This window comes from Copadichromis virginalis, linkage group LG14 (assembly GCF_057382275.1).
Source record: "Copadichromis virginalis isolate Kocher_CV1m ecotype Utaka linkage group LG14, C_Virginalis_male_GT1.1, whole genome shotgun sequence".
Classification (NCBI taxonomy): Eukaryota; Metazoa; Chordata; class Actinopteri; order Cichliformes; family Cichlidae; genus Copadichromis; species Copadichromis virginalis.
In genome coordinates, this window is record NC_140631.1 from 30488201 (window position 1) to 30514663 (window position 26463).

At 43.1% G+C, this 26463-nt stretch overlaps 1 protein-coding gene across 1 annotated transcript; it reads left to right on the forward strand.

Annotated features, from left to right (window-relative positions):
- The first annotated feature begins 1756 nt into the window (after positions 1 to 1756).
- zbtb16b (zinc finger and BTB domain containing 16b) lies at positions 1757 to 22204 on the forward strand. The gene is made up of 7 exons (XM_085430392.1): positions 1757 to 2092; positions 3224 to 4489; positions 7697 to 7794; positions 10162 to 10248; positions 16640 to 16810; positions 17919 to 18086; positions 19116 to 22204. Exons 2-7 carry the CDS (start codon positions 3315 to 3317, stop codon positions 19343 to 19345), a joined length of 1929 nt encoding a protein of 642 aa, XP_085286518.1. The 5' UTR covers positions 1757 to 2092; positions 3224 to 3314; the 3' UTR covers positions 19346 to 22204.
- The last annotated feature ends 4259 nt before the right edge of the window (positions 22205 to 26463 follow it).

Genomic DNA, 26463 nt, shown 5'->3' on the forward strand with positions numbered 1-26463 from the left:
GTAACGCACGCTTGTGCAGGAATAAAGTTAGTACTTCCAGTCTGGAGTGTTGGACAAAACTATGTACCAGTGAGGGCTTGATATTTTCGGCTCCCCTCAGTACCTCTGATGTGACATGAACCAGTGTTGTGTCAGAGTGTCAACAACCACAGTGACCCGGTATGGCATCCAGTTTCAGGAGCCACACCGACCCACTGTCCCCTCTTAGGCAGTTTCATCCCCCCTCCGCCTCCCCGGTGTGCTCTGTGCGCACGAACCAGGCTGATGCGTAAACGCACTGAATTAATCAGAGTGTGCTTCTTATTTCAGGCAAACAAACTAGTCCTCCGCCTGTAGCCTGTCACTAGTTCTGAAACGCTGTAGATGTTTCTGACCGCAGCCTTGATGGAGAGCCGAGGAGCAGAGGGCGATCACACCGAGCCGTGACGTCGGCCCGGCGATGATTTGCAGCCGGTAAAGTCAGCAACTAGCAGCCTTGTGGAGACAGGAAGTTAGACGGTGGGATCTTCAAAGTAAAACTGCAAGTACTCAGTGCAAAAGTGATTTTTATTTATTTTCTATAGAAAGATTTCATTATATTCATGCAGGGTTACGGAAATCACGTTGAGCGCCCTTTAGAGAGACCAAACCTCAACCTGCTGTCAAACTTATTTTAATCAAGCTGTGCGTACGACAAAGACACACCGTTTACTTCTCACCGTGTCTGAAGTAACCCATTTCTTTATTCATGCCACAAGCTGACATACTTTCATACTTACATTATTCCCAGTCCCGCTGGCCAATAAAAATTCAGTTCATTTAACCTGTAATCTACGTCATCTGCATTTGTATAAGCCACCAGCAGGACCATTTAAAAGTTGCAGCTGGTCCAGGTGAATAAAATCATATGTTAATATATGGAATTTAGGAGGTATGCAGGGCCGTAAATAGAATGGCATTTCCAGCTCAAATGTATAGGAGTGTAGATATTTCTGAGACTTCCAAGGTAAAATCATACACAGTTAAATAGGCATTGGATGGATTTTTTTTTACCCCCATCTATCGTTGTCTCATATTTTACCTTTGAAAGAGAGAGATGCACAGGAAAAGCACAAAAGGATGGTAAAGGATTACTTAATCAAAACTCCTCAGTCAGATGCAAATTAGGAGCGCTGGGGAAACATGTTGCATATCTTAAAGCACTAAATCACCAGGATGCAACGGATTCAGTGGCCTAAACACAAGAGCATATTTGCAGGCCAGTTTTTCACTTCATTTACTGAAATACTAAAAACTAAAGTACACCGGTTTACAAGTTGGGTAACCTTGTAGCTGGCAAAAATGAAAAAGAAGCAAAGCCTCATAAGAATCGCATTCTTTCTTTGTCTTCAAATACAAAATGATATTCTCTACGTCTGTTCCAAAATATTTGCATTATCTACATAAAATACACAAGTGTAACCATTACTCTCTGTCTACCTTTGTTTCCACGTGAAGGCTTAGAGTTAAACCCAGTAATTTGTGTAAAATAGGCTACATCATTTAATACTGATCAAAATATGTTGATGTGTGTGTCAGTATTTAGGTGAATAAAATGCACAGAATATTTGTGAATAATCAAATCTAACTAAACTTTATAATTTCCTTCATGTAGTGCCGTTTTTCCAGGAGTGTCATTTTGCAACGATCTACAAAGGCGTGAATACTGTAGTATCGTTATAACGATTTTGACTCACACTAAGTGCTTTCTGCACGCATTTCGATCACTTTGCCCCTCTTATTGTGATCATAGTGTTGGTTCTGGAAACAATTTAGTTCTTGAGTTAGTTACAGCATGTTGGAAACAATGTATTAACGCCACACAGTCACTACGTTTGTAATTATAACCTGATAATAACAGTCAGTTGGATCAACAGTTATTAATCACATCGCTCAGGCCGTCGTTTTATTTTGAAAATTCTCCTCGGCAGTCTCGCTTTCCCCTGCTGGTTTGACTGTCGTGGCTGGGTGATGATTTGCTTACTTGGAGCAGGACTGAGTTTGGAGCGGGTACTGTGAAATGTGTAAGCATGATACTGCCTGGATAATCAGCGGAGGACATTAGGAGACGGAGGTAAGAACAGCTCTGACAGCCGCCACTCTTTATTCTTTCCACTGTTGATTTCTGTCAGGTGATTCAGCTCCGATGAACTACTTTTGAGACCTCCTCATCTTAATTATTAACACTGAACAATAATGTCAGCTTTGCGGCTCCTTGATATAATTTCGATTCGCAGCAACCATGTGGAAATCCACTTAAGTTTAGTCCGCGCACTGCTTTAGGATTTTCCAAACTTGAATGAGCTCAGACTGTATCGCACACTGTTCACGCCACTGTGATGCACTCTGGACTATTTTAGACAAATTGGGTCTTTTATTTTCGAACCCGTCGCGTCCCCTTAAATGAAAAGCGCGCAGGGAGGCTTAATTTGTCGCAATGTGTTTGGATAATCAGGTGGATTTGTGCGTCTGCACCTGATGCGCTCTGATGTTGCGGTTAGTTGAGGATGCAGCCCGTCAGCATCACTCGAGGTGATGAGTGGTCCGACTACACAAAACATCAAACAGGGATTATTCAGACACTCATTCAGCCGTTTGGATGTATAGAAAAAATCCATGCATGCGCGGATTGCGCTTTATTTGCGTGCTTTGCCAGTTTGGTAACTTACTCAGGTTTTTCTTTTTCTTTTTCTTTTCTTTCTTTCTTTCTTTTTTTTTAAGCAGAGCGCTTAATTGTAACACATCTAATCATGAACGTGCGCCGCCTAAATGAACTAATCAGCCCTTGAAGGGCTTTGTTAATAGCAGGCCTACCTGTTGAAGGAATGGATGAATGTGTGAGGAGCTTGATAAATTGAATCGTCACCTCTCAGTATGCAGACGTTATTACAGCGACGTGACCGCTCTCAGTGAAACCTCAGACTAATCACCTGCAGTGGAAACTGTTGCTTTGCGCTCATCGACCTGTTGTCTCCCTTTGGTATTTTTTAAATGCATGTAGGGTGCATCAAATAAAATAATTAAAGAAATCACATAGGGGGGTCGAGGGTTTGCTTTTCACTTTATATAATATTCATTAATATCATTTTAAGTTGCTTTTGACTGGTGTGTTCCCTGGAGTATAATCATCTGCCTTTTGCATCATACTGTACGTGAAATGGGCTCTAACAGTCTTCCATCTTCATTCCTCCACCCCAAAACGCAGACCTACAGCGAACTGAAAGCAAAGCAGGCAGGACAGCCACACCTCATGCGTGGGCTCAGCAAAGGTCCGAGTGGATAGGGGTCTGACAAACATGGGTGTTCTTCAACTCCACAATCCCACTCACTCCAGCACGCTCCTGCAGCGGGCTAATCAGATGCGTCTGACCGGCACCCTGTGTGATGTCATTATCACAGTGGATGGCCAAGAGTTTCCAGCGCACCGCACCGTCCTGGCCTGCACTAGCAAAATGTTCGAGATCTTGTTCCACCGCAGCAGCCTGCGCTACGCCCTGGACTTCCTGTCCCCCAAGACTTTCCAGCAGATCCTAGAGTACGCCTACACCGCCTCGCTCCAGGCCACAGCTGAGGACTTGGACGACTTGCTGTATGCTGCTGAGATTCTGGAGATCGAGTACCTGGAGGAGCAGTGCCTGAAGGTGCTGGAGACCATCCAGGCAGAGGAGAGTGAGGAAGTGGCGGTCAGGAATCACAGCTCCGGAGATCACAGTGACCATGGCCGGGCCAGGCACTGGAGGCAAATGCTGATGTCCAAGAAGCATTCCATACAGGATGGACCCAACCACACCAGTCCCACAGCTCTACACCACCTGGCACTGTACCACATGACTGAGAGGAGCTCTCCTGGCCCAGAGCCTGAGGCAGCTCCTGAATCGAGCCCCAAGCAGGACACAGTGGTAGACATGGAGAACTCCCAGAAGGCTCAGCATAGCGGTGTAGAGATAGCCCAGGATTCATCCCACGAACCTCCCAGAAGTATAAAATTAGAGCGCATGCAGGTGGATGATGCCAACAGCTATGAGGGCAGATCCTCCAGTGCAGGGGAGGGAAGCTGCATCTCAGACCAGCCTAGAGACGAAGGCCCGGGGACGCCCCTGAGAGGTAGCGTCATCACCAGTGCTCGAGAGCTGCACACAGGCCCCGAGGATGGAGGACAAATGGCAGGAAACACTCTTGACTGTTTTCCCGGGATCTCTGAGAAACACCTGGCTTCCATATACTCTGTGCCATCCAACCACACAGGGGAGGGCATGCCAGTGTCTGTTTCTGTGGCCCCAACCCTGGGTGTGCCACTAGACCCGAGAACCTACAGTGGACTGCTGCACCAAGGGTTGCTGCACAGGGAGCTCCTGAGCAGGCTTGGCCAGTTTGCAGCAGGGATGAGGCACGAGGCCCCAGCTCAAGGCCAGCAGTGTTGTGGCGAATGTGGGCTCCAGCTGCACAGCCGGCAGGCTGCGGAGCAGCACAGGTAACATGCACAAAACAACCATTAACACTAATTTGTGCTGTTTATTTTTAATCTGGCTTGTTTTAACTAATGCAAAATGAAATAATATACTTTAAAAACGCCAGGCTCAATAGCTAATAATCACAAAATATTTTGTTGTATTTTGTGCTGAAGAAACACTGCTACACTCTCCTGCGGCTCAACATTTTCACTGACAGTTGTGCGTTACCTTTAATAAAAGATGGAGGAGACGGGCGTGCAGGTGGATCTGTGCTTATTGTGATAATGAATGATTATGCTAGACACGTGTCTCTTAAATTTAACCTTTTCTACGTCTTCGAGATTTTCCCCCTCTCTCAGTGAATATAATGCGAGTCAAAAGCTTGAAACAGCATCTGAGAATTTGTTCATTTATTCTCAGGGACACCTGCGCTCGTGTCTTAACAGTGAGACGTGTCGGCAACTTTTGAATCGAGTCTCTGTGAGGGGTTTGATATAAAGAGGCCTTGGTGTCGCAAAATGCTGTCATTTACAAAGCCTCATTTTCTAAATTCTGTTTGATTATCTGTGCAGAAGTGCGCTTCACACAACAGTCTGTCTCCCAGGCTATTTGATATGCATTCCTTTGCATCAGCAGACAGGATCCTCTCAGCAGGGGCCGGGCTGGACGCTTCAGCAACATGATGGATAACTTCTGCTTCACGACTCGGCTCTGTTGTTTTGTTGTTGTTGTTTTTTTATTGTTCTTGTTTATTTTTACCCTACTTATTAGCTTGTCCTTTTGTCATTGTACACAAAAAATTAACCAGATCGATGACAGCTCTCATTAACTTGATTGCAGATGTTTCCAATTGTGCGAGCTCGTCAGCGTTTGACTCATCATCAGTCGGTAGAAACAAGACAGTTTGCAGTCCTAATGTGCAGCTAACCCATGATTAGGATCGCAGTGTTTCCCTGTTCATGCCTGTGGCTGACATTTCAGCCTCACTCCAGAACTCTGTTGAAACAATGCATCCTGTGGGATATTTAGTGATGCGCACAGCTTACTCACGGAGACAGGCTCATGTCCGCAGGTTCAAGGAGCTGCGGTGGTGGCACTGCTTGAGGATGTAATGAAGTTTCTGTAGGTCTGTAACCAGGTCACTGAGCATACACCTGGCCTGCAGATTGACATTTTCTGGTGTTGTTCAGGAGGCATCTCCTGGCACAGTTTTAGTATGAAACACTTCAGAAAAAGAAATCCATTTGGTTTGAATGATTAAAATAAGAAATTGGGAAATATATACCATTTTTTAAAAAAAATCAGCAGCCTTGAGGCTGAAATTATAAAATGAACAGTTCAGTGTTCCACTAACTTTTCAAGGTTACTAAACAGCCACTAAAATCAAATTAAAAGCCTGTTTTGCATGTTTGAGGACAGCTCCTCTTTTCAATATTCCAAAATTAATTAACTTCAAATAATTTATCGGTTTTGTTTCAATGACAGTGAAATGAGGGCAGGAAGACGTGGAATGAATTCAAAATCAAACGCAACAGTTGTTCGCAGCTGGACTCCGACTTTAAAACATTATGATTACACGGTCAGTGCCTTTAACCCCCGTCCCCACTCCCAGACCAGCAGGACACAAAGTCCACCCCGTTCATTGCATTTGGAGCCCAACAGTTAATTATTCTTTTAGGGCAGAAGCTGATATTGACATTTAACCATATATGGTATGATTTAAAACATAACGAATAAAGTAAAAAGTCACAAAATCAAATTTTTTTGGTCTTCCAACTATTTCAAACAGTGTCAAACAAAGGAAGAGACCAGTCAGTGACTCGTAGCAGTGACAGCTGAAAAAGCTAATAGTGATGCGAAGTGGGCGGGTGCCAAGCTAAAGCGAGTTCAGCTTTGAAGCGAGTGATTAAAGTGACGACCAGTGGGAATGCAGAACGCTGATGATTGGCATATGCAGACGTGCAGGAGCCACACAGAAAAATGGGACTGCTGTGGAAGGCCACGCCAATAAGCTTTTAAAGAGATTCTCGTGTGGCCCCTTGGGAAAATTAATTACCCACCTCTGTAATTAAGGGGTCATCTATGCAACTAAATGACAAAAATGTCAGCTACATATTGATGCACGGTGAGTGAAGTTAGTTTAAGTTAGTTTCAAATGCGATTGGAACTTAATAGTAATATTATGCTTCTTATTATAAATGCAGAATGCCAGTTATATTGAATAGGAAAATATTTTTCTAGTAATGTACTTCTCTCTATTTAATATGAAAACCACTGATGCTACTCTGCAACATGTGCTGCAGACCTCGCTGTAAGCAATCGTATTGGACACTATTTCTAAACTACCTCAAACATCTTTTTTTAAGCATATTAACAAATATTAGGAAGCATCTGCCAAAAATCAAAGACTGTAACATAACTGCATATATCGCCGACTGCTTGACCACCAGGATGTCCTAAATAAAACCTAATCTAGTATAGTATAAGAATCTAGTATGAACAGAAGCTGGTCAAATTTGAAACTGGGCCTGCAGCTCTAAAAGGATTCCTTTTTGTTCCCGGCGGCGTTAATGTTGATTTCATCTAAATTAAATGACATCTTAAGTCTCATTTATTATGACCACAGTGTGTGTTTAACCACAGATTTTTTAGGCCATTTGCTCTGCTGTTGGCGGGGTGATCCAAGGATAACAGTACAGATGCCTTGCATGCTTGGATGTGTGTGATATGATATGATAGGTTTTGCTGCCGGCGGAGCTTCGGCGAATCATCTTCTTTTCTCCTTTTCATTGCAGTTACAGGAGGAGTGTATGCGTGTGCATATTATGTCGGGATGCGAGTTTGCGTGCATGTGCTGTCTGTGTGTGTGCGCGCGCTAGTCTGAGTGGGTTTGCGTGTGTGCCCAGTGTCTTGCAGTGCTGGCGGGTGGAGGCACGCGTATGTTTGCGCTCTGAAATTAGCCAGATATCCTATTGTCTGTGTTCTTTTAGCGTTCATGCGTTGTGATTCACAACTCCAAGGGCCTCTTACGCTAATGATGCCGCATTCAGCGAGGGATTCTTGCTGGAATTAAAACATGCTCCTCTTGTTACAATGATGCTTCTAGGTTTGGGAGACCTTAATAAAAGTGTCTCGAATCTGCGGCTTTTTTGCTTTATCAAAAGTGCAGTCTCGCTCCGTTTCTTGAATCCGTTAACACGCTCACATTAGTGTTTGTCTTTCCACAGGAGGCTCCATAATGAGGAGAAGGGCAATGGCTGTGAATACTGTGGCAAACACTTCCAGGACAGCATGCGGCTCAGGATGCACATGCTGTCTCACACAGGTACTTAGTAACTCTCACACTCTCATCTCAGAGCATTCAGAGCTGATCAACCCTCTTGATACAGTAGTGCAGCTTTTCAAATGCACCTGTTCATGCTACGACCCCCCCTCCACCCCTACCCATGCCGGTTAGTGCTGCTCCGAATACTTGGATCATGCTTTCTTTTCCATGCTTAGGTCTATGCGCGTCTCCCTCCCTCTCTTCTCTCCGTCTCCCTCTCTAGTCTCTCTCAGTTTGAATCGTTTCTGTGTTTTTTCGGAGACTCTGGCAGCTCGCCAGCTCTGCCCCTTCTGAGTGATGACATCATCAGCTGCCGGCAGGCCTGGGTGTTCTGCCAGTGTTCCGAAGCGTGTGTGATGGCTCGCTCGCAGATGTGTGTCCAGGAACACACTGTACCCAAATGCAGACTTAATCAGACCTGACTGCTCTCCCAGCTACTTTATCCAAAATAGAGAGAGAGGAGGGGCGGGTAGTTTGGGGGGGGGGGGGGGGGGGGGTAGAGATCAGGGACTAAAAATGAAACTAAAACAGAAACCTCAGTTGGATTATGTGTACAGACAAGGCAAAGTCCCTGTCCTCTCCGCCTTCTCTATGAGGATTGTTTTGGAATGACATCCTGCTGACGGATGAGAGAAAGAATCTGCTTCTTTAAACTTCACCTGATCCCCCTCCCTTTTTCTGTTCCTCCTCTTTTATACCCTCTGGATAACCCTAAACACACATATTGTCTTGCATTACCCCGACCACCACAACGCGCTTTGATTTTCAATTCGCAGCGACATCCGTAACAGCAGCACCTTTAACCTAATTTGAATTTTTTGCATAAACTCTCCCCATCCCAATGTGTCAACCTATAATACTACAGAAAAAAAAAAGAGAGAGAGAGATGTGGATCTCATTTCTTTGTCACTGTGTATTTCGGTATAGCAGCCTTAGATCCCGCTGGTTGCTAAGGAGCGAGTGCTCCACTGCTCTAATGGGCTGATTTGGTATTCAGCTCGATGCTGGCTCTTATTTTGGTATGCCAGACAAAGTGTTTTGATGGAGGACGATTGCAGCCGCGTCTGGAGACAGTTTGATGGTTTATGGATGAGAGCACACTCCGTGCCTTTGACTGCACAAGACAATGCACTATGTTCTCTTCTTCCCTTATCACACAATCTCACACAACACAACACACCACACTGGACAGCGTCACACAACATCAGGATCGCAAATTCTGCTTTAGTGTTACTACTAAACAACACTACTCTCAAGCAAGTTTTATTTTTACGCCGCGTAACAAAACGCACTATTCCAAAACAGTAACAGTTTGTTTTCAAAAATTGTTGTTTTTAGAAATGAACAGATTGGGGCTCTCTCTCTTTTTTTTGTTGGTTCTTTTTTTTTGGTATTTGTGTGCAGCACTGGGAACAGTGGCAGAGTGTCTCTGTATAGTGGCATCGTAAGAGTTGAAAGAGGACCACATTTAGGCTGTAGCGCTCAGAGTTCCCAAAGCTTGTGGGTGTTTTAATGAGTCATTTTAACTTCATTTAAAGCCAGCTGAGCAGAAAATAGATCAGTGAATGAGCCCTGGGCCAGTATGGATCTGCAACCGATTTACATCTCTGTGAGAGCCAACCCACATCCAAACAGCTGTGTGTGAGAGAAAGAGAAAGAGCGAGCGTGTGCGCGTGTGCGTATGCGTATGTGCATATCTGTCTTATTTGTCTGTCTGTGCAGGTGTGAGGTGAGTGCAGAACAAGGATTGAACGTTTCTGCTGGCAGCGTGCATACTTGTCTCTCTCATGTCTTCATCAGAACAGACAAGGGCATTCCAAAGGTGAACTGGGAACTGTAGTTACAGTGTATGCAGTGGGATTCGGGGTGTTGACTCTGAAGTGTTTTTTTTGATAAAGGGATGTGCCGCAGGCGGGAAGCGTCTGCTGTAGAGAGAACACCCAGTCCTTCTGTGGCCTCTCAGGCATACAGTCTGCTCACTGTTCAGAGACTGATAACAGGGCACGGTAAATAAAACTCTTCAGCTCTGCTCTTTTTTTTCCTTTTTCTTTTTTCGAGAAGAAGGACCATTGCACCCTGTCTGGTGCTTTTGTTTGTCCCCAGTTGTGTTTTTACGGCGCTTTCCACTGCTCCATTGTACTCTGCACATTTGCTTCCTTGTGTTAACACCTGAAAAGCACAAGTGTGTGACAAACAAGGCTCTTTGCTGACTTTTCAAACAGCATCTCTTTGTCCCCCCCCTCTCGTTGCTTTTCTCCACAGTCCTCTTTAAATGTGAAATTAACTGACTTAAGCTGCAATTACAAACACATGTTTGTGTTCAGGTCTGATCAAAACACACTCTTTTGAATTTGATTTTGTCTACAGCTCCTGCAGAGGCGCTCGTGTGTGATCAGTGCGGAGCGACATTCTCCTCAGAGGACGCTCTGGAAGCCCACAGGCAAACACACACAGGTACTTTACAAACATGTGTGCATGCTTTCTCAACGTGCACGCACGCACACACACACAATGTTTAACCTGGACAGCATGCACTGAGCTGTTGAGTAAGCCGTGACTACGGGACTCGTGATCATGGTCTAAACTGGCTTGTCATGCTGGCTGGGTTAAACTGTTCCTGTCATGATGCTCCATAATTTATCAACAGGGAGGTGGGAGGCCCTCTCACATATCACCCACTAATATCTCCTGGCATCCAGGCCCACTGCATGCCACTTTGCCACAGCAGTAGCTTTACAGCACCAGCATTACAGTTTCACAGACATACTATCCTCACCTCCCTCATGACAGCGGCTGTGAAATTATTTACCTCACGCCCACACACTCAACAGCAGGCCAGACACCTTTTTGTGATTTTTCAGTGATCTCAAACCAGGCAAAATGTTTGCATTACATACTCTTCTTGTTCAGCAAGTGTCTGGCATTAACATTTGGCACCAAGATGAGTCAAAGTATTTTTTTAAATAGTTATATTTCTGGATGACTGGCTGCACAAACCTGGATGGTGATTTGCAATCTGGACTCTCGTAGTTTGGAAAAACATGCCCGGGGAGCTGAAGTCGTTATCAACGTTAGAAAGTGCCTCACAGAGGGGGGAAAAAAGGAAAAAGGAGGAGATAAAAATGACAAACAACACAAGTGTCCAACTGATTAAATAAAATGCACTAAAAATCAAGCGAGAGATAAACCAGATGTTGTCTAAGTGCAGTACTTTTCTTAGTAAGTTGGTATTTTTCTGTTTGATTAAGACATTTCTAAAAGGTTTATCGGTTGTCTGTAATGAATGCATCATTTTTTCCATCTGCCTAAATTCGAGTTTATTGCCCAACAGTTTTGTTGTCAGATGGCACATACATGTATCCCTGAGAGTGTCCGAATCCACACCTTTTCTGCTACTGTCAGAGAAAGGTGATAACCCTCTCAGGAGCACTGGCACGTAACTGTAACTCCAGGTGGCACACACAGTATGAATAGTTAATGGATGTGGACATGGAGGGGTGTTAACGATGCCCAGAAGTTTCTACCCTCATCTCCCTGAGTTGTAAACATCCAGAGCTCGGTTTCAGCTTGGCACTGTATCCAGAGCAGGGTGCAGGAGGGCATTACTCTCTTATTTTGTCATGATCTCAGCTTGGTCCGCTGTGACGCATGACCCTTTTTACTGACTCTTATTGTGGCATTCGTCATGAGCTACAGGTAATTCAATCAGTTGTGCCGAGGTTATGCAAGGAAATTTTCCAAATCACTGCAGAGACTCGCATTTTCCAAATCACCTGGTTTTTATTTCTTGTTCTTCTAAAAAAAACCCACCAAAACAAAACAAAAAAAGATAGAGACACAGTGCCGAGCGTGCAGCTTCTGCTTTAATTTGCCATGTGGCATAACCAGTTAGCCAAATGAGTTTCCCCTTAGCAGATTAACACTTGTCAGACCTCAGCAGCTGCAGCACTGCCGTCCACCTCTTCTCCAGAGGGGAAATAATTCTGCTCTTGGGAGACCTTACTCTGTGGCAATTTGGCTGATTTGGCCGCAAGACTAGTTTACAGTGAAAGTCTTTAGCCACTTTTATATGTCAGAGGTTAATGGCTCTGTGTTGCTGAAGTTAGAGATCAAAGAGAGCAGGGGGTTTGGTGGAGAGGGTTAGGGGTGGGTTGAACTGTGAGAAGGGAAGGGGGTAGGGGGTATGTGAGGACTTCCTGAGGGCAGGAGGATTGCTGCTGGTGTTGGATGCCAGGACACGGAGGAAAACAACATCATGTGCTGCTGTTTACTCCTCACCACAGCACTGTCATAGTCTCCTCTGACCTACTTGTCAGTGCCCAAAATAAAAGAATGGATCTGTCTCCGAATTGCTCTCACAACAAAGGGGTTTGTTTCATCATGGCAAGTAAGGGCTCTGGGGCACCTAGCTTTCCATTTTGGAAAACCCAAGACTCATAGCTTATCTCCACCATGCACAGAAATCGACTGTATGTGCTTCAAACTGTGCTGGCTGACCATTTTGCCACCTTGCCTTGCCTACAGAAAAAAGGCCATAAGAGTGCTGTCTTTGTGTACTCACAGCAGCTGCACTGTTTCCACACATTACAGGCTGCTTCATCAAGTGAATAATATTACCTTCTGTCCAAACCCTAATTTAACAGTCCTGTAGTCTGTTCAGATACAGCCCAGGCTTTCTAATGCATCCCTCTTAATGCAGACCTTTTAGCTCGCCTAATTGCGTGTCCGTCATCATACTGCACCCTCCTGTTAATACTCAGTTGTAATTCGCATAAGCCTTAAACTGAACTGAACTGCGCTCTGTTTGGCCATTATGACCGCCCCCCCGTATTTATTTTCCCTGACTGTTACCACACACACACACACAAACACGCCCCGAGCTGCCCTGCCATTTCATGTAAAGTGAAATACAGTAGCTATAGAAAATATAGCAAATGTTCTAGGAACAGAGGCGAATGAATCAGTGTGTGGCCTCAATGAACCGGTCCGTGGAATGGTGGTTAAACACGAGCAACGTATCTCATGTTGCATTAATTATTGAGTCGGTTGTTCCTCACTCGGGTAGATTAGCAGTCTACTGATGAGGGCCCGGGGTTGTTTAAGGTACTGTACTGTTGCTCTGCATGGAGCTGTCCGCATGAACACGTACAGTAGCCTGAACGCACGGGGTCATGTGAGGTCCAGCACATAGCACGTAGCCCGCCTGGCTGTGTATGTTTAACAGGGTGATAGCAGTGTGCCGGCAGACGGCGAGCAGGGCCCGAGGACGTAGCTGAAAGTGCTGCATACTAGTAGTCGCGAACAGCATTGGTGTTAATATTGTAAACTGTGAAAGCCGCTGTTGTTTTGATAGCAGCAGGTGATTTGTTCAGCTCTGACTCGGCCGTCATTCACAATTTGCCGAAACAAATGCCTTAATGGATCGAATTCTGAAAGCGTCTATTAAAACAATGCCAGTTATTTGTGACCGATGCTGTTAAAATGAAGTCTACGGCATATTTCAGCAAACACAGAAAGGACATTTTTCACGGTTCGACCAGTGTAATCTGTAGGCTCAGGACACTGAAGTTAAGATTAACACAGAAGAAATTATACAGCTTTGCGGTCATCACTGATACAATCTCTTGTCCAATTTGCCGTGGGTTTACTCCCAGAATCTCAGGGTGGGAAAACTTTTGTTTGCTGCTTGAAAAGAAACAGGCTGCGCTTATTTGTGAATGAAGGGATTAGCTTGAACACTTCACCCCAACAAGGACCATGATCCTATCTGGTTGCCTAGACACATGGTTTTGTTTCTTAGGCAGCGTGAGAGCCTGGCTGGCTCCCACCTCAGTTGGACTGAATAAGTGGCAGATGCATGAAGGCAGACTATGTTAAATCACACGAGCATACACATCGGCTTCATGGAGATATGCTGAAATCGCATAACAACCCCAAACTGTCCTCAATTACTAACCTAATTGTGCATTAGATGAGCAGCTTAGTCGCATAACGCACACACTAAATGTTTAGATTTTCTGCCTCGTAGCAGAATTTCTTAAAAGTAAATCATTATTCCCACTGTTAAAGCTCCCGCCCACTAAACACAATGCTCAGTCAACGCTCCAGCCTTTGAGAAATGCTATTGATTACGTGGTCTTTAGCCTATTGAGGGCCATAGGTCAGGGGGTCATCCTGTGCCTTAAAGCCTAAAGTCCAAACCCATTGTCTGGTTAAGGGTGAGAAAGCAGGGGGCAGTGACGGCCAACTTTAGGGCTTATTCTCTCATAAAGAATCTCCCCAGCATTTATTACCAAAGCTTACTGGAAAACTCCACGACCGCAAAACCTTTTTCGTTTCAAAAGTTAACAGAGCGCAGTGAGGCGAAATGCCACCGCTAACGCATACAAACACTTCCTCGCCTCCAAAGGTTTTTGTTTACACTTCAAGACATTATTTGGTATTTTTATTTTCAGCGTCGCTTGCGCAGAATAAAACCGAAAACGACTGCTGAGCTGTTGTCACTGCGTGTCATCCCGAGATCAAGGGTTGAGATTCTTGTGACAGAAGAGTTGTCATATTCCTTTTCTCAAGTTTCAGCATTGTCAGTGACAGAAAGATCAGGATGTACATCTGTGAGTGTCTGCGAGTGTGTCGGGGAGTCACGGTTTACCTCCACAGAGAAACTAGGATGTAAAACTTCTAGAGCAGACAGGGGAGGAAAAAAAAAGGAAAATATGCAAGCTGCACCGAAACAGGCGTTTAAAATATATGACGGTTAATAACGAGAGAGTAGAGGGAGGATAATTAAAGTAGCTTTGAAGTATCTACAAGGTGGATAATATGCTGCTCGGTTGGTTGAGGGCTCTGCTCTGCCTGCAGCTACAGTAACGTGGACACATTGGAACAGAAAGCGCTCCCCCTGCTGGTTGAAAGAATTTACTGCTAGCTGGTTAAAGTGGAGGAAGGCTTCACATCTCGGGGTCATTCAGAGACTGCATTTTCTGCTTCTTAAGTGTTTTTAACCATTTTCGATAGATCATTATCCAGACTATACTGTTACACAGCGTAGAGCAAAAGCAGCATTCGTTAGGTATGACTCAGAAAGAAAGTGAAGCTGGTTAGCCAGTGAAAGGATTTCCTGTATGGTCAGCGAATAAGGGGAGTGGGGAGGGCGCAGGGGCATTGAGACTGGAGGGTCTTTTGTCTACAACTAAAATATTGTGATCCATGTGTGAGAAAGGGCCTTGGTCATTAGGCGACAACATAAAGACAGGGATTGTACGAGTTGCATGAGGAGCCTATGACTAATGGGCTTGGTCAATGAGGGCCTGAACCTCATTGTGTGCCCTTTGTGGAAAAGAGCACAGGCTAAAGCCTCTGAACAGGTGCAGCTCATTCCATCAGACCGGCTCCCGGCAGGACGTTTAAGATCGGGGAATGCATTTCATCCCGTCTTATTCCCGTTAATGATTATGAACGATCGCTTTTATTAAGTTTTGTTTTGGGGTGAAATTTCAGAAGATTTGAGAGAAAAAACAAAACAAAACAGGAAGCTGAGGCTTTCTTTATTTAAGCTAAACTGCAGTCATCCATGAAATGTTAAAGTGTCTTTCATTGTTTGAGCAAACTGTGATGCGCGGATGAGCAAACAATACTCAGCCAACGTTTTTGATTTATCCCTGAAAAAATGTGAATATGCTTGATTTGTTTCTTTTTCTTTCTCCTTTGAACAGGCTTGTCTTTAACTTGATTGAACCTAAAGCAAGTGTCTGACACTCTTCCCTCTTAGTATGAGTGTGCTGTATCCCTTTCCCTGCGTTAATTCCAATTTAATTGCCAGTTGCCTCAAGGCACTTCAATAACAGTAACAAATGATTTGATTTAGTGGACCTCATCAGACTGCATTTTAAATGCGACACAGCAACCCCACTTGAATTCCAATGAAGTGCTGGCACAGTCCTCTGTTTACTAATGATCCTCCGCTGGAGATGTCTGATTGAATCTGAGTCAGGAGCAATGGGACCTGCTAGCATTGTAAATGATCTGCAACCTGTGCAGACAGAGAAATAAGGACCTCATAATCTCACATTAAAGCCTCACTCTCCAGGACATGCACATTATGTCCGATGCCACTGATTAACCAGTCCCTCACCGGTGCACATATGAATTTTGCATCAGTGTGAATGTCACAGTGGAGCGTGCTGGCGTACACATCCTGTAGATCAAATGTTGACTGTATGACAGCCAATGGATCTTCTTCACATAGCCATTTTGACTTAAACTAGCCTGCCAGCGATTCCCTATCTGTATTCCTCTCCACACTCTGTGCAACAGGAAAGCAGCCCCAAAGAGATGCCAGGTCACACACAGGATTAAACTGGATTGTGTTTTTTCCTGCAGTCCTGCCTTTAATGGCTTGATATCACTACTTAACATTCTGCACAGAGCGCATAGTGTAGGCATCATTTAGGGTGGAGCTACTATCAGCTGCTCTTTGAGCACAGAGACAGAGGACTTCACAGGCTGTAGCTGACTCCTGATGGGGAATGAAGAGAATAATTACACATCTAACACACCAGGAAGGAGCCATTGATTGTGTGATTGGCATGCTCTGCATTGTGTGGGAAATTCTTAAAGAAAACAATGACTTTCATGGTTTAAAATAGAACGTATAAAGACTCACAGCTGAAAGTGCCTCTGGGCTTTTAGGGGAGTTAGTTTAGGTAGAGGCACTTGCTCTTTGAAAGAAGCTTTTCCCTCAGAGGACTCACACAAAGTTGAAGTGACCCAGTTTCCCCACTTAAGGCCCTGTCTGTGTATGGTACTGAAATAACTGTGCGTCTGTGTCTTGCGCGTTCTCCAGGGACTGACATGGCGGTGTTCTGTCTGCTGTGTGCAAAGCGCTTCCAGACCCAGAAGGCCCTGCAGCAGCACATGGAGGCCCATGCAGGCATGCACAGCTACATCTGTAGCCACTGCGAGCGCCCCTTTCCAAGCCACACTACCCTCAAAAGGCACTTGCGCTCACACACGGGTAAGAGACGGATCATTTGTACCATCCTCATTATTCACAGTGTCAGCTGCAGTCATAAAACGCGAACATGTCGGTGTCAGGCACATGCATACGTTAAGGAGGAGACGAGAGACAGCTGTATTTATTTTGGTATATGGGTTAATTTCCTGGGGTTATTGGCTTTAAGGTTTTAGTCAATTTGCATGCATCCCCTCCCACCCTCCTTCCTTCTCTATAAGATGACTCACCTCGGCGATGACAGCACTGTACCGTTATGGCCGGTGCATATTTTGGGCAATTTCATCCTGTTTATATTTTGGGTTCTTAGACAGCCTTCGGGCCTCTGCAATTCACGGCTGTCAGTTCTAGTGCGGTTCACCCAAAATGATAGAGGAAACCCAAATAAATATTGAAGGAAAAGCAAATGGAAATGACTTGTCTGTGTGTTCTACCAAGGGTGAGTCTTAGTGCCGCAGGAGACGGAGAGATATTTACTGAAAAGATGTCCCCCTTTCTTCTTTTACCTTAAATAACACTCCCAGCTGTCAGGACGGCTTGATGTCTAGACAGGAGAAATACATAATTGATGTGAAGAGACAGAAGTGAAGGGAGTTTTGGCCATGGCAGCGTATCTTGTTTGTATGCCATTCTGCTTGGAAGTAACATTTTGTAAATGTCATCTGCTCCACAGTGGGGTGGGGGATTGGGGAGAATCGGCCTGTAATGAGGAGAGCAATGTATCCTCTGACTTGGCTGTTGCTGTGGACACTGAGATAATGAGGCACATAGGTCATTGGAGATGAGTCAAACCCTCAGCCTAGGAGAGAAATAGATTAACTACAGTATAGAGAACAGAGCAGCACATGCCTGGAGGACTTTTATTAGCTATTAGCCGACAGCCAAGAGGAGTGTCCTCATGTCATAACATTAGCAACGTCTGAAAGAACATCATTTCCCATGTTTGCTATGCACGTGCGGAAAGGCCTCTGTGACTATTTGACCTATGCAGCTACATATGCGGCGTGCCGTGTCGAGCCAAGGATAAAGTTAGCCTTTAATGCTTCTCACGATAATGGGCTGTGTTGGTGTTGCGGCTGCTGCTGCTGCTGTGACACGATTGTGCTTTCAGGCGATCACCCGTTTGAGTGTGAATTCTGCGGGAGCTGTTTCAGAGATGACGGCACGCTGAGGGGCCATAAACGCATCCACACGGGAGAGAAGCCTTACGAGTGCAACGGCTGCGGGAAGAGGTTCAGCCTGAAACACCAGCTAGAGACACATTACCGCGTACACACAGGTAAGAGCGCGCGCTCGAAAAAAGTCCTTCAGGTGGATCCAGGGGAAAGTCCAACAATCGCCTGTATTATCGGCACACCAAAACTCTCTTATTAGACATGGATACACCGCAGTGTTGCACTTGGTATTACAGTGACCACGGCCAACATTTTCATTTAATGGCACATTTACAATGCTGCTGCTGCCGTTTGTATAATTCAATGTGTATAAATCGTCCCCCACAAAAGCAGTATTTTACTCCTTTATGAGTCACACTTACTAAAATCTACAGTGCCCTGCTATCTTTATGCTGGAAAATCACTTTAAAGACTCTTCAGTGGGAATGCCTGCCATAGAAAGGGCAGGAACGTATTGATTTAGACTAATGCATTTAAGGTTTTGGCCTTAGAAAAAGACAGAAATAAATAAAACACAGCATTTCTTCTACAGCTAACAGTGTGCTCTGTCAAAATTTCAACTTTTTTTTTTTTAGGAAGGAAATAAGTTTAATCATTAGTTATCTTGTACTTTAAGGAATGGCCATAGTGAGGCTTTTTATTTTTACGTGATTTTATATTAATCATATAAATTAATCACGTCCCTCTTTTAAGACAGGGAGGAAATTTCTTTTGGATGCTGACAGACTCATTTTAAAACCTTTAAAGCCAATTGTATCATATTTAATACGTGAGTTTTGAGAGTTTTGAGTACTAGATTATCAGTAAGTTTTTTTCCTTCACCCATTTTTAAGCAACAAATTACAAAAAATACCAGATGTAGCAAATATGATACAAATTAAAACTAATATATGCAAATTAATATTTAATTTCTTTTAAAAAAAATTATCAGAAGGTTTAATAACGAATTCATTAAAAAAAAGAAAGATATTGCCAGTATTATTTCATGGCTCAGGGTTTGAAATGTTAATATCAAATTCAGGTCTAACCCTAGAGCACACCTCTGAAAGTGCAGCGGCTTAAACTGGGAGGCGAGTCCCGTCTCATCTGGCTGCAGGTCTACAAGGTTAATGCCGTATTGTTGAATTTTTCAGGTGAGAAGCCATTTGAGTGTAAGCTCTGTCACCAACGGTCAAGAGACTACTCGGCTATGATCAAGCACCTGCGCACTCACAACGGAGCGTCTCCGTACCAGTGCACCATCTGCCAGGACTTCTGCCCCAGCCTGGCTGCCATGCAGAAGCACATGAAGGGCCACAAACCCGAGGAGGTGCCGGCGGATTGGAGGATAGAAAAGACTTACCTGTATGTCTGTTACGTCTGAGCAGGACTTGGACTCCAAGCACAGTCTGACTGGCACACACACTCACACGCACACGGTCACTGTTGGATGAAAACCTGTGTTGCTGGTTTGAAATGTTTCTGTAAGGGTTTTTGAAAGAGTCTGAATTCTTGTTGGGTGAACTGGGAAGTGTATTACGGAGAGATGTCGCTCAAAGAGATACTGAGTTGGTTTTACTTGTTTTTTCCCGACAATTAGACGTGCAAGCACGAAAACAGATGGGCGTACACGTCAGGGCTGCAACCAATGTTCATCATCAGTCAGGTTATTTTTACTCTAAAAGGGAAAAAAAAGGGCAGAAGAAGTCACATTTTGTTGACAAGCTGAATTCTTTAAAGATATTTGCCCAAAAAAGTCCAATAAATATTGCAGGATTAATCGATTATCACATTTTTGACAGTTTCCTGATGACTTAACCGTTTTAGCCCTGACGTGCACAAACATAGACACACACCGTCTCCCTCGCACACAAGTTTTGATAATCACTGTATCTCTAATGGATCCACTGTGGTTAAAATCAATGCCACAATGGCTGTGACTGCTGACCTGTATGTGTAGCAGGAGCATTTTGACTGATTGCTAAACCATCAGACAACCCGAGTTATCGTCTATGATTTGCAGTAGATGTTGAAATAATTCCACGAAGGCTTGATTGGCTGAACTTTGCAACATTTTCTCTCCTAATTTCCTGTGACTGCTTTGGGTTTTTTTGTTTTTTCTCCTGCTGTTGGATTTTTATTTGAGTTGTTTATTTTCTGCATGTTTTACTTGAATGGCTGCCACGTTTTGACCTCATAAGCTTGATCTCTTTAATTGCCTTGTCTTTCTTGCAGTGGGTGTTATTGTTTCAGGTGGGTGGGGTAGCTGGCTCACAATTTGAGTTTCTCTTGTAATAAGGTTGTGCTATTTATACGTTGTTTATTTGTTACCAAATATGCGCTGGTTTTCATCAGACGGTCCGTCTCTCTTGGGATGATTTCTAGTAGAGCGAGCTCTACCTCTCCTCGCTTTTCACTGTTTTAAATCCACTGCAAATTATTCATCCATCAGCCGTTTTCAGTTTGTTTGGGTTTTTTTTTTAGAATTCATCATAAATTACATGGTCAAAAAGTGTGTAAAAAATGCCTCAACACGGCTTTCTGTGTAGTTTTTTTTTTATTAAAAAAAAATCCTTTAAGGAACAGTTTATCCAAAAATCAAATGTAGGTAGGTTTTCCTCTGGTCTGTAGTGCTTTATTCATCTGGTGCAAGTCGCCCAGTTTTTATAGAGATGCTTGTCTTCTCTTGATTATGATGGAATCAAATGGTACAGAGACTGACCCGGTTACTTTAAAAGAAACAAAACCCCAAAACTCTGTTGTGAGCAATTTCATGTAGGGACTATTTACTCTGTAGTTTCTGTAATCGCTAACCAAAAGAAGCCTGCAGGTAGCTAACATTACAGCTCAGCCACAAGCACGAGCCTTTTGTGATGCCGTCTGATACAACTGCCGTGTGGAATAGTTGATATATGAAAAAACTGAGCTTTTTGTGTTTTGGTTGATTTTTTTTATTTGCATATTGAGATAATGATTTCTATTTACTTTGATGAATTTCAAGAGAAGGACGACATCTCCAAGCAGCGCTGTCTTCTCAAACTGGGCGGCTCGCGCTAAAACTAAACAAACGAGTGGCACTAACAGCCAAAAAATCTGATTTTTTGTTGTGAACTGTCCCTTAAACTATATATAGATGTCTTATAAAAATCACAGAATCAGAATTTTCTTGGAGAAAACTGAAGAAAACATGAAAAGTAGTTTTTTGTTTGTTTGTTTTTTTAAACAAAACACAAAAAGAAAATTCTGACACTGAATTACTATGAGCAGGTTATTGTCAGTTGTAGTGTAGCTGTAATGTAAAATCTGTCATGGTATGTTATTCCCTTATGTGAGCCTAACACGGGCCTTATAGATTTAAACATGTTGTATTTTTGTATTACAGTAATTTGCTATCTGTTTACATTTGGTATGATTTGAGAAAAAAAAGAAAACATCTTAATGTGTGTGTTTTATAAGTCTCTGATTTGATTAAGATCCCTCCCTTGTGCCTCTTTTATAAGTAGAGCATTGATGTGCTTGAGTACATGGGTCTGTGCTATTGGTAGTTGTTTCTGGGTGTTTGTTTATTGTTACTCAATTAAAGATAGACTGCCATTTAGATCCACTTTGTCTGAACATTGCAACTGGAAGCAACATACTGTGATAGTGGCTGATACTCTGATGCAAGTTCCAAGCAATTTTTGATGTAAAAAAAAGTACACGCTTTTCTCAAATTGTTCCCTTCAAAGTGACAATGGACTGACATCTTTGGATGAAAACAGTGTGTATAGCAAATCTTGGCATCTGTGGGCATTACCAATGCCTTCTTAAGTAGCCAACAACACTCAGTGCCATGAAAACACATTCACTGTATCTATTCTACATGAACATGCACTATAAATGGATTTTCCTCGGTGGACCAAAAGAAATAGAGCACTTTTGTTTGAAAAGGATTTTTTTTCTTTGATCTTTCTATGTTGTGATAATACAGCTGTCTTTTATTTGATGTGTCCTAGAAGGATGTGATTAGCATTGTTTAGATTATGTCAATGTCTGTCTACCTCAGGGCCAGATCAAAGCTCGACCTGGTATCCAATCAGGGTTGTTCTTCTTGCCATGTGTGCAGTAAAATCCCTCTTCATTACAGCTTTGTAACACAGTGTGTGAAAGTGTTTTCTCCGTGTGGATTCAGGCACAACTCTGTATGCGTCAGTGTTCAGTGGCATGGTTAAAAAAAGAATAAAACAGTTTACTATTTTATGCATCACGTCTCATTTGCCTGTTGTTTCTGCCGTCTGTGTGCGCTCGTAAAGTGTGACTGGCAGCGGTTCCCAGCCTATTTGCTCTTTACAAAATAAAAAAATAAAAAAATAGAAGAAAAAGAGGGGGGTGATCTGAATTCATTTTACACATTAACAGAATTGTTTGCTTTGAAGTTAAGAAGCAGTGTCTACACTGGTAACTGATGGACTACTTTATTTAAGTTTAGTTTAGGTTTTTATTGCAGATTCCAGTATTTTGTAGCAGAAAGGATGGCATTACACACACACACACACACACACACACACACACACACACACACACAAAGGATCAAATTGTTCATTTCATGCTTTGTTGATGCATATGTTTTAAGCACAGCAGTAGTGCTTCTCCGTAATGTAAGAAAAACCTGACAAAATGTGGAAAAACTTGTGAATGTGGACGTTTACAGAGTGAAATTTTACTTCTTTACTTTTCAGCTCAATCTTGTGCAGCAATTGTAATATTCTGGCCCAGCGGGGCAGCATGTGGCTCATGAACAGACACGACCTAATACATTTATATGACTACAACTTTTGGTTGGAACAAACTTTTGGTTGGTTTGGTTTGGCTTAAACATGGGTGACAAATTAAAGGAATAAACAGAGGTCATAAGCTGTTGGGCTGTTACACGCTGTCAGAAAGTCTTAAGTGCATGCTAAATTTCTGGTTTTCTGCAAGGGGGATCTTTCTTCATGCAAACACTTCTGCTTAGCCAGTTTAGGGTCGTGGGAGCATTGGAGCCCAGCTGAGGTAGGGCGAGAAGCAGGGTACACCCTGGACAGACGACCATTTACCCTCACAGGCAACGAGGCTAATCACTACACTGCCGTGCGTCCCGGGATGAAACAGCATCAGTGCAAAATATGTTCCTTTACCTAGTTTTCTGTGCACAGTACTAGGGAGTGCTGTCTGGCAAAAAATATCTCACAAGGTGTTCAAGTGAGTCAGGTTTGGGTCATATCAGCTGGGGCATTGTAATCCTAGAAACAACCAGTTTCATGAGTTTTATGAAAATGTAAAGTAAAGACCATTTAAGCATACCCACAGCTAACCATTTTATTCATTTAACATTTCAAATGTTTGTTTATTATTTTTGCTAATTGGTTTCATGTTACATCACATGCAGCTAGTGGTGTTAAAATGCTACAGATCAGCTGAGCTTTAATTTTCAAGTACTCTCACATGTCCCTTGGGAATTACTGCAGCATGGTCTCTCCTCTCTCTCTCTCTCCAGTCTCTGATGTCCTAATTCAACCCTCTGAACAGTTTTCAGCACAGTTACAGAGCCCGGGCTACCATCTACACTGAGACAATGCTGCTGATCCCTCTTAACGGTTTATTGGCTCCTGCCACAAACTTTCACAGTCGCAAGCTGTTTATAGAGTTTATATATCATCTGGGCTACTTGCAAACAGCTGGAGTCACTCCAGGCCCTGTGGTGACCTCCGATGGCGCTCTGCCAGAGCCACAGCTGGCCTGTGTTTCATCCCAGATGTGAAAGAAGTCCATATATCAGGTCTGCACAGCACAGTGAAAATTCAACCTCATAATTAAAGGTAGTGGCAGAATTTACTGTACGATTCTCTGTTTTGTTTTGTTTTCTGCTCGCCTGATGGTTTGGGGCTTAACAGGTTACCGTGCCAATGTTCCTCAGTTTCTCATAAAGTTCCCTCTGAGTAGGCTGTGAATGTTTTATTGTGTAATCTATTTTAAAGCTATATGACTTCAATCCGGTCAGCTAAATTCCAGGTTGCAGTGTTTACTGTTCCACTCTATAATAATCACAACACTCTTATTCTCTAGTGCTCTGCGTTTTTTCAGCTCACTCAGGGATATTTTAAGTTTCATATAAGCTACAGTACGTTGCGGTGTTCATTACTTCCCACTGACTAGAGGAAACCTTAGGATGTGTATGTATATTACTAATGTTATAGAAGAACTTATTTTAAAACGGCTTCATATAATCTTCGTTTGTTCAGACCAAATAAAGATGGTCCTTTATAGTGTAAAGTTGCATGAATGCAGTGATTCCCAAACAAAGGTTTAAGACCACCTACATGGTCCTTAAACGGAGGTTTGGGGTTAAGGGAGGTGCGATATTAACAGCTGAACGGATGAAATAAAGATACATGTTATACAGTGTTTCTTTGGTTTGTTTTTCTGGTGAAAGAATTTCATCTGATGGATATCTCAATCTTAATTTAAGCTAAATAGTAGCAACTCTCTTTAACTTAACTGCTTACTTATTGTAGACATACAGACCAGTTTATAAGTATTTGGGCTAACTATCTTGTTCTTTTTCTTGGGCTCTGATTGTCAGTGCATTCAGTTTGAAGGTACCATGTTCAAGCTTTAATTGGAGTTTATATCGATCATGTGAAAAGGACAGTCTTCTTGTGACTCTGAAGTCCTGACAATAACTAACAGCACTCTCAATAGTTTCATAGGAATTACCAAATATTACCAAAATATTCTAGAGTCAAATATGAAGCCGTCTGTCCAACGGCTAAAGCTTGTCCCAAATGAGTCGCACAACAACACAATGAAAAAGAAAAGAATCAAGGTGTTGCAATTTCCCAGCCAAAGTTCAAACTTCAGCATGATTGAAGCGCTTTGGCTGCAAACTTCAATGAGCTGAAGCAAGGCTGTAAGAAGAGTGGCTCAAAAGTCATCCACGGCAACGTGAGAAAATGATAAAGTCATACAGAAAACGATTCCTTCAAGTTATTGCTGCTAAAGGTGGTTCTGCAAGCAAGTTTTTCACAGGACTGCAGACAGTCCTCTGTAAAAAGAACTGTGTGGGATAGCAAATTGAACGGTAGTGCAGTGGTTAGCCAGAGGCCTTTTCCAGAGAACTTTGCATATTCTTCCTGTGCCTGTTTCCTCAGGCCAAAGACATGCATGCTAGGATAATGATGATTCCAAATCGGTAGTGAGGGTGAGTGAATTATTGTCTCTCTTTGTGGTAGCCCTTTCATGGACTGGCAACAAGAAACAACTTTCAGACCGTTTCGACCTTTATCTTTTATGGCAGGAGATCTAGATATTGTGTTTTATGTAGTGTGATAGTTGCATTTGCAACTAACTGATGATGCTCTTCCAGGGTTTCTATTTTCATCTCGTGCTAACTGTTGGGTCTTTCTGCCTTTAGTGGAATAAAGGAGAATACAGCTAAATCGGACTGAGATCAAGTTGCTGACTTGGGTTGACCTCTTGACCTTGAAGACTTTTTTGATTGCTGAAATGTTGTTTAATGAGTTGTGGTACTTTTGACTGTGCTCGAGTACTCAGGACTATCCTGTAAAGACCTTTTATCTTTTGCTTGCATCAGCAGTGAACACATCAATAAATGCCAGTGTGGCAGTTCCACTACTACCCATACATGCCCAAGCAATAGCAAACATACAGCGTTTGATAGATGACTTTTTTTTTTTGTCATGAGCTGTTGCCATTTTTTCCCTCTAAACTTTTCACTTTCCATCATTCTGACAGGGGTTGATGATTTTCCAGGTCTGTGCTGGTTTCTTTGTGTGTTTTTGCCAACTCCATCTAGTTCTTCTGTTTTTCAGGCGTACCAATGGTTTGCATCTTGTTGTGAATGCTCTGAGGTTAGGGTCTTTAAGTGATCTGTTAATCATTGAAAATGAACTAAAGAAGGTAACAAAACATCTTTAGGTTTGTAAAAACGTTTCACATCTCATCCCAAAGGTTTTTTGTGTTTTACAAATTGTGGAGAGGCCAAGGTATTTAACCCCAAGTGACGGTCCACATGTGAGTCGTCATATGAGCTAAGGTGTGGGGAAAAAAAAATCTATTGGGCTGATACCCGATTTACAATTCTGCAGGGAGCCTTTGTAGGGTCTACGATGTAACCTACATAAAGGGCTCACATTGTTGTCCACATTTATGCTCGATTGTGATCCATTACGTCTTAATTACCGTGCTGTCATGTCCTGATGTTTCACAAGCGGTGCCAGATAATAGAAAAATACTTTCCCTCCCTCCCGGATCCTCATTTTTTGTTGTGGTAAGTGTTTTTTCCAGGGCTAAGACTATTTGTCCCTATAGATTTTCCACTTCTTTCAACATTCCCTCACATCCATTCGACTAGTTTCCTCAGTCTACCTCCAGGTATTTGCTGACATTTGTAAGTCCTTGCATTGATGGTATTATTTCTTATATTGAGATGATGATTGTGATTCTCTGACTGATACATTCAAA

Bases quoted from the DNA above. Each gene is read 5' to 3' on its own strand.
- zbtb16b (XM_085430392.1), top strand. From the start codon at position 3,315: ATGGGTGTTCTTCAACTCCACAATCCCACTCACTCCAGCACGCTCCTG. The intron at 7,795-10,161 runs GTACTTAGTAAC...TTTTGTCTACAG, and splicing joins GCACATGCTGTCTCACACAG to CTCCTGCAGAGGCGCTCGTG. The intron at 16,811-17,918 runs GTAAGAGACGGA...TTGTGCTTTCAG, and splicing joins GCACTTGCGCTCACACACGG to GCGATCACCCGTTTGAGTGT.